At 33.5% G+C, this 9,276-nt stretch overlaps 1 protein-coding gene across 1 annotated transcript; it reads right to left on the bottom strand.

Moving 5' to 3' along the window:
- Positions 1-3,157: 3,157 nt before the first annotated feature.
- Positions 3,158-5,042, bottom strand: LOC110910949 (transcription factor MYB93). The gene is made up of 3 exons (XM_022155525.2): positions 4,870-5,042; positions 4,664-4,793; positions 3,158-4,503 (listed from the first exon to the last, which is right to left on the bottom strand). The coding sequence occupies exons 1-3, from the start codon at positions 5,000-5,002 to the stop codon at positions 3,798-3,800; spliced, it is 969 nt and encodes a 322-aa protein (XP_022011217.1). The 5' UTR covers positions 5,003-5,042; the 3' UTR covers positions 3,158-3,797.
- Positions 5,043-9,276: the final 4,234 nt, after the last annotated feature.

The following is a 9,276-nucleotide window of genomic DNA, read 5'->3' as shown; positions in this document are numbered from 1 at the left end:
CAATAAATACATGTATGGTGCTAGACCGGTGTCGAACCGAAAGTAACGATTCTGAAAACGCCAAAAGGTGGGTACCAAATTGGTACCGAAAATGATTTGGTATAGTAAATTTGATACCGATACGATATCGGTTCGTTTACAGGATTTGATACGATTTGCTCATCAATATTCTAAATATCCAAGTTAATTTTACATGTTACAATTCATTCATTATAAAAAAAAAAAAAAACAAAAAAGAAAGCAAAATAAGTTGTTGTGTATATAAAACCTCATTCAAACGAAATACAGTTTACTTACTGTGTGTATGAAAAGTAATCTAAACAGTGCAATTACTTGCATTGCTGCGTTGCTACAGGATTTGATGAGCTCGGTACCAACCGGTACCGAAAATACCGTTACCGAAATCCCCAAAAGTGGGTACCGGTACCGAATATACCTAGCATGGTACGGTTCAGTACCGGTCGGTACAGGTACGGCAGTAGTATTTGAGGGTAAAAACCGATGAATACCTGTGCAGAACCGGTACCGAAAATACACCGGTTTGATAAATTTGAGACCAGTACCTATATCCGATACCATTTGATCATCTCTTAATGATGTTACTATTAATTTCATTCTAATTTTAATTTAAAAAATAAATAAATAATGAATCACTATTCATTGAGTTTCTTTTTTATCATATATAAATATTGAGTAAAATGACGGATAGTCTCTGTGGTTTGGTGAAATTTCTTTTTTAGTCTCCAACTTTTCAGAATTATACTCTTAGTCCATGTTTCGTTTCGTTGAGTGAGGTAAAAATAAAATTTTAGAGCGTGATCAAATGGTAAAATGACACGTGAAGATGTGTCTAGGAGCCACTCAGTTTGATTGCTAAACTATCGATAAAATTTGTTAAAAAAAACATGTTATTTGGGAAAATAAAAATTTCTAAAGCTGTAGCAAATAGGGAACAAACTTCGGACGCCACTCCTACGTCTGCGCCTTCGGCTGAAGAGAGAACTACCAAAGGTAGCCATGTGCCTAAACTGAGGTGCAAGAACTCAAACAAGTGCGACCGTGAGGAAACACGCCCAACCCTATGCAGGCAACGAAGAAGGTTGCCTTCCAGAAGCCTCCTGGAAGAAAGGGAAATTAGGATCCCTTATGTCAAAACTCTCACCTAGTGAGTGGTTTTATAATCTTTACGTGTACGTTATGTTTTTATTTCTGTTGAATTTTAACATATCCTATGTGTTATGCAGAACCAAGGGCAACGCAACCTAAAATTCGGATTACACTCATACCCACTTTGATCCACCCATTCTCGACCTGCGCATTTAGTATATGCTTAAATTGTTAATTCTTTTCATAATATACAAGAGTGAATGTACATTTTATGTTTACCTACTTTATATCTGTTCTCTAATAAATATGGTGGTGTTTTTCAAATCATTAATTTAATTCTTTTATGCTATGTACAAAATCATTTTTCATTATAGTCTCTTGATTTCGATGTACCAAATTACTATTACTTAATAATTAACTCTTAAGTCATAGACTCAAGTTGGTGTTCTTTTTAGTTTTCATTTTTTTTCATGGCAAGAAAATCCAGGTGGATACAATAAAATAGCTTGGGAAATTTTATTGTTATTTTAAATATGACGTTGTTGGTTGTTTTTACTCATATGGGAAACTGTTAACAAATTATTCTATTAAGTTAATGTTTTGATCATCTAAAATAATTGCATACAATCCATACATTAGGAGATCCAATACACAGTTGTATGCAAGCTAAGAAACTAAAAAAATTCAGAGGAGTATTATGCATAATATGTAGTATGGTGTATTATAAAGATGTTGCATATGAACATGTGTAATATGAGATATTGCTCATGTATAATACAACGCTAAACGCATTAAATTGCACGTGTAAAATAATTTATTACAGGTGTATTACACAATGTGTAATATCAACTTGTCACTTGTGACGACTTTTTTAATACAATGTATAATATGGTGTATTACACAATGTATAATATGGCGATGATCAGTAGTTGGTCTGAGAGGATGATCAGCCACACTGGGACTGAGACACAGCCCAGACTTCTACGGGAGGCAGTAGTGGGGAATTTTTCGCAATGGGTGAAAGCCTAACAGAGCAAACCCGCATGGAGGTAGAAAGCCCATGGGTCGTGAACTTCTTTGTATCTGGGGAATAAGTATCGGCTAACTCTGTGCTAGCAACCGCGGTAATACACTATGTGTGTATATATACACACATATATATATATATACCATGTACATATCATGTATGTTACTACTTACACATGTGAGGGCAAAGGGATACTAATAAAACAATAATATATGAAGAAAACTAGTTTGATGGTTATTTTGTACATCTTTACACAAGTATACATAAATTATACAAAAATTATAAAATATAAATCACTTACAAATTTTTTTAGTTTTTTTCTTAATTATTATTATCATAACAATTTATTGTTATGCAATATTCTTCTGATGGTTTAGAGGGTTGGATCATTTTCTATTTATTTATTTATTTATTTAATTAATTTGTAACTTCTAAACAGGGGAGAGCCTTTATCAACTCTACTAATATCATAAGAATTTAGTGTTATGTAATATTCTTCAGATGGTTTGGTGGGTTGGACCATTTTCTATTTATTTATTTATAACTCATAAAGAGGGGAGAGTCTACTAATAAGATTTCCATTGATTTTTAACATGCTTTTTTTGATATTTTTGTTTTTTTATTTACCCTTTTCATCCAAAAGTAATATATCCAAAAATTAATATATTTCGTTTATTCTTTAAATAACCAAAATAATAACATACTAAACGTTTAAGTTAATATAGTATCTATACTTTATGTAGCGTTTATGTATTTTCTCAAATTAATTACAAAATCATGCGATTTGACTAGTCCAATCAGTTCGGTAAGTGAACCACTAAAGCAGCCTGGGAAGACCGTTCTCAAAAGCTGTATAATCTAACATTTATCCTATTACAAACTTGACATGACTCGACAACGTAGACAGCAAATATTATGTATCAACACGGCTCGTTTTAGTGACCAGTCTGGTTACAACAACATTTAATATCGTCATTTGATAGGATTAGAAAAAGTAATAGAAAAGGATAAGGAAAAAAATCATTGAAGTTGCAGGAAATATGCCGATTTCATTCACAAGGGTTTTTTACATCGGTCATCCCACACACAAGAATGTGCAGAAGAACTAAAAAACATACAAACAGCTGGTATCTCACACACTATATATATATATATATATATATATATATATATGAGTCGACAAGACCTTTGGTACAATGGTACTTAACACATGTTTATACATACTGCCAAAAACTATTTTCCTTAAATGCATGATCGGCCTACGAAGATACATTTATGGGAAACCTGTATGAATTTATACTATGGGTGTAAGCTAGAAACTGATAATTGAACCATTCACACAAAATATACACATTCGATCACTTCTCTCTAGATAAGCTTAGATATGGGAATTTTTTGGATTTTAGATGGTAATTTAAAGATGTGTTAATTATTTCTAGGCTTTTGAAAGTACGTGTTATAGTACACATAGACATTTCGCTAGACCAAAGAACGAACTCAGAAAATCTGACATGAACTTTTTCCTAGTACAAGTTACCTTGCCACGGTAGCGCACTTAAAAGAACATGTCAGATTTTCCTTGAGTTCGCTCGTAGGTGTAGCAAACTGTCTATTACTAGAACAACTTTAAAAAAAAAAAAATGCTAGAATACTTTCCACATCTCTAAAGTATATCATGATATATAGGGTCTTCAAGGAGGATGTCTGGCCAATAGTGTGGTGGAGCTTCAGCTTCTCCACCACCAGAGCTAGTAGTAGTACTACATGCATCATTGCTTGTACTAATTGTCACCGGTGGCGCCACCGGGACATGCGCAGCCGGTGACGAACAAGAGTTTGCTATCCATGCATCAGAAGAAGTATTTTCTGTTGTCTGCAAGTCCGGCAAGTGAGAGAATGACATGTTCATGTGATCATCAACATTTGAGGTTCCAAACAAAGATAAAGATCCATTAGTGTTTAAATATCCCTCATTTTCGGTATCCGGTGGATGATTCATGATGCTGGTTTGTAAAGAAAGTTGTGGGGCAGGTTGAAAATGATGGTTACTAACCAAACTTAGCGCGCTTGCCAACGGATCTATAGCGTTGATGAAAGCGGGTTGATGAACCGCTTGTGCTTGTTCGGATTGTAGTCTGGCAATCATGCAGAGTTGTTGGTCTAAAGATAACATGGAATGGTGATCTACAAGCTCCTTAAGGTTTGCTAAGGCTATGAGTTGGTTTAAACTTGCAAACATATTAGTGCATGGACGATGTGTCACCGGGTCGATACCCATCTGGATTAACTTCTTTTTCAAATGCGTGTTCCAGTAGTTTTTGATCTCGTTATCTGTTCTCCCTGGTAAGCGTGTTGCAATAGTCGACCACCTGTTTATCAGAGAAATTACATTAGTTATGATTTATTGTTATATGATTACCATAATTAAAATATGTGATGTGATTAATTTTTTTTCTTATGTAATTATTCTTATTGTACTGCTATAAATAGTTGATCAATAATACAGAATATCTTACTACAATAACGTACTTGTTTCCTAGTATCGAGTGGAGATGAAGAATTGTTTGCTCTTCTTCATGGGAGAATTTCCCTCGCTTGATATCAGGTCGTAAATAGTTGGTCCATCGCAATCTACAACTCTTTCCGCATCGATTAAGTCCTGGAAAACACAAAAACGAAGAGTTAAACGACACAAACTAAAGCTTCGTTCGAAAGAAACAGCTCATGTTACGTACCGGCAAGTTTAGGAAGGGCTCTCCAGCTGATATGGCCATGTTTCTGAATGTGTTTGATAAGTTTTTGATCTTCTTCATCTGTCCATGGACCTTTTTTTAGACCAGACTCATCACAGCAAGGAGGCCTTCCCATTATGAGTTGATGGTACAAACTGAAATATATGTGTAGATATATACATATATGATGGGGCTGTTGAAAGAGTTGTAGTGTTGAATATCATATGGTTTTGATTGGTTGGTTAATAGAGTAGCCGAATCGTCAGCAAGAAGAGCAGGTGGCAACTTATAAATGGAATCAATTTCGTCATATGTTTTTTATTGCATTAAATTTGTCCTTGAATTGGAAACTTCTGGCCAACTTCCTTTGACTTGTGTTTCTTTGTAAAATATAAGTTGGTAAATGTGGAGAGTATAAACCGGATCTGCTTGGACCCGGGTGGGTAACCCGAACCGGAAAAACGTTGACCAAGTTTTCATGAAGTGTTGGAATCTTTGACATCTTACTAACAAGTTTTCTTTTATTGTTTTGTTCAATATAACTAGAAGCAAGTTTTTTTTTTTTTTTTTTTTTTTTTATTCATGTTTAAGTAGCAAAGTAATCTCTTTTTTCAATATTGTAATTTTCAAATATATTCAGTTAAATTTTCAGTAATCATCTCCACATTCTCTGGGCCACAAGACCTTTTTAACACTATGCGTACTGAGGCGGTATAAGCTCTCATAGCGCCCACATGGCGCCGTGCACACCAAAACCAAGGGCGCTATGCCCAAAAAAATTTTGGAAGCGCGATAATTATCGCGGCGTGTTGAGAATGATAATTTGATTTTTTGACCGTTTGTAACGGTCATTTTAATAAAAAAAAATCAATTTATTTTTCAAACTTTCCTTTAAATCATTCTCCTCTCCTATTTTTTTACCACACACTCAAACATTCTCATCTCTTCCATATTTTTTTAAAATTCTTGATATTTTATACAATGCATCCATTCAACCGTGGCTTCATTCCTCCCCGATCAAGTGCGGACCCAAACCAAAGTGGTAATCCTACTCGCCCCGTGGCGCCGGTTCCCACTAGACCCAACCCTTTCGGCTCCGGTTTTCTCGATTACAATCAACAAAGTCCCGGGTTCATGAATCTTTTGAACCAACCGCTATCATGGGACCCTAATCTCTACGGGTGGAACCCAAATCAAAACACGGATGGGATGGGGTCGTCTCAAGCGTTTGGGTCGGCTCAAGCTTTCGGCTCCCCACTACACGAACCCGATGTTGTTCCGGAGACGCAACCCGAGGTACCGGATACGCAACCGGAGACGCAAAAAGGAAAAGGAAAAGCAAAACGGGCACATAAAAAGAAAGTGGAAACCAACACCCGAGCGGAAAAAAATGTGATAACGTGGGAGCCCGAAGAGGAGTATGCGTTAACCCGCGCTTTCATCGATGTTTCGGAGGACCCGGTCATATGTATGTTTTTTTTTCTGTTTTTAAATTTATTTTCTGTTTTTAAATTTATTTTCTGTTTTTTTTATTTTCTGTTTTGTTTTTTTTTTCTGTTTTATATTTATTTTCTGTTTTTTATTTATTTTCTGTTTTTTATTTATTTTCTGTTTTTAAATTTATTTTCTGTTTTTTTTTTTATTTTCTGTTTTGTTTTTTTTTTCTGTTTTATATTTATTTTCTGTTTTTTATTTATTTTATGTTTTGTTTTTTTTCTGTTTTTTATTAATTTTCTGTTTTTTTTATTTTCTGTTTTTTTTTTATTTTATGTTGTAAATTTATTTTCTGTTTTTTACTTATTTTCAGTTTTTATTTTTTAAAATTTTGCACTAACATTTTATTTTGTTTTTTTTTTTTTTTTTGTAGCAAACAATCAAAGTAAAACCGTATTTTGGAACCGAATACGAGAACTCTTTTTCGATCTCATGGGTAGATGAGAGGAATACCGCCTACCGGACTCTATATCGGGGAAGTGGACCAATATAAACAGGAAATGCACAAACTTTCAAACCGTGTACCAACGCTTGTTTTCCGGATGGAAAAGTGGAAGTAGCGATGAAGACATTACGCAACAGGCATTGGTCAAGTATACGGAGGCTAATGGCCATTTCCCGTACATGAGGTGTTGGCAAATCCTTCGCCATAGCCCCAAATGGGCCATCGTATCTACTCCAAGTGGTCGTTCGGGAAATACACGGCCATCAAAGAGGTCCAAAACAAACGAGTCGGGTGAACCCGAAACGCCAACCTCCGACGCTCGAAACACCGACTTGAACGAGGATATTCCGGATGACGAGCCGGTGGAGGAGCTACCAAGACCGTCCGGAAGAAAAAGCCGGGCGAAAAAACCCGAGTCGTCGTCGATGTCTATGGGAACGGATATGAGTAACGCATTTTCGGAGATAAACAAGCGACTTCAAGACATACACGAACTCGGTAATAAACGTTTGGAGGAGAACCGCGAAGTTACGGAGATTATGCGGGATCGACAATGGGCTCACGACTTTAAGTTCTACTCCAAACCGCATGACCACTTAACGGGAAAGCTTTGAAAATGGCGTTGGCACAAAAGGAGCGGATTGAAAAAATATATAATCTTTGATTGTGTAATTTTTTTATGTTAGTTTAATGTTTTTTTTTTCTAGTTTAATGTTTTTTTATTTTATTGTACTTTTTTTATTTAATGAAATGAATTTTATTTTTAAAAAAGTTACAAATGTATTTAAAAAATAAAAATTAAAAAATGAGTAATGATTACACAGGGGCTTTATGACTACGGCCTCAAATTGCATAACGCCCCATAAAACCCCGGGGTGACGTGGCATGCCACATGTCGCATAACGCCCCCAAAAAGACTTTATGATGACATTGATTTTTTTATTATCATGTAAGTTGTAGTTTCCTTTTAACTTTTTGGAAATATATTTGGTATCATTCAGGCATATAAACTATACTCTTTTGGAGCTTTCAAACTACAGCTATTTGATTATTACATGCTTAGTAACACTATACCTTACACACTACAAAGTTTTAGAGAGAATATTAGAGCATATCTAAAAATCACTATTTTTTTATCCCATATCTAAAAATCACTATTTTTTTCTTTCTTCTTTTCAATTAAATAATATTTTTTATATATTTATCGTTACACTTTCTCTCTACTCCACTCACAACCACTTTCCAAAATATTTAAAAAATTATAATGGGTGAACAGTGTTCCCGTGTATTTACCATGGTTGTAGAAATTGCTAGTCACTAGTCGGCCGGTTGGGTGAGATTAATCGGGATTAATCGGATATAATCGGGATTAATTGTAATTAATGGGAAATTAATCGAGATTAATAGGCGATTAATCGAGAATTAATCGGCGCCTAGTCAGGATTTTTACAACTATGGTATTTACAGATAAACAGTAACATTCTCTCTTCTTCACTCACAACCAGTTATTATAACAAAACTAACTCACTCATATAAATTTAAGAAATCCATTGTGAATGCTCTTACTATCCATTTTGAAAATTACTCTTTTATACAACGTTTTTCAACTTTTTCTATAACAATATTTTCAAAATTCTAAACAAATTAATCAAATAAAATATTTTTATACTCATAAAAATAATAATTATCCAGAATATAATACAATAATTTTTCACATTATTCAAATATAGATACAACTAGGTTATAACCCCGTGTATTACACGGGTTGAATAAATGAATTTTATATACCAAATAATAAAACATTATCTTTTTAAAATCCTCCTTTATTGCACGGGTTGAAGAAATGTAATTTTATATATTAAATAATAAAATAAGTTATATCTATAAGAACCATATGTATTGTACGCGTTGAATAAATGTAATATTATATACCAAATAATAAAAAAATTATATCTTTAAAACCATTGTATTACACGGGTTGAATAAATGTAACATTGTTTACCAAATAATAAAAAAAAGTTACTCCCTCCGTCCCATTAAAAGTGTCTTATTTTGAATTTTCAAAGTCTTTATTTGTAAACTTTGACCTTAAATACTTTTGTTTGTGTTAGATAATACTTAATGAAAGTTATATGATTTGAGTGTGTTTTACAAGTGTTTTTATCGGGTTAATTTTCATCAAGTTTTATATAACACAAAAAATATATAATTAAAGTCAAAGTTTACAAATAAAGACTTTGAAAATTCAATGACACTTTTAGTGGGACGGAGATAGTATATTTTTAAAAACCCCCGTGTATTAAATGGGTTGAATAAATATGATTTTATATACCAAATAATAATAAAAAATATATTTAAAAAAACTAACAGACTTTTTTTATATTTAAAGTAGGATAAGATTGAATATTAATCTGAACTAACGGATTTTTTTATATTTAAAGTAGGATAAGATTGAATATTAATCTTTATTT

The sequence above is a fragment of the Helianthus annuus genome, chromosome 15, assembly GCF_002127325.2.
Source record: "Helianthus annuus cultivar XRQ/B chromosome 15, HanXRQr2.0-SUNRISE, whole genome shotgun sequence".
Lineage (NCBI taxonomy): Eukaryota > Viridiplantae > Streptophyta > Magnoliopsida > Asterales > Asteraceae > Helianthus > Helianthus annuus.
The sequence above is the reverse complement of the archived record's forward strand: the minus strand, read 5'-3'. Positions and strand labels throughout refer to the sequence as shown.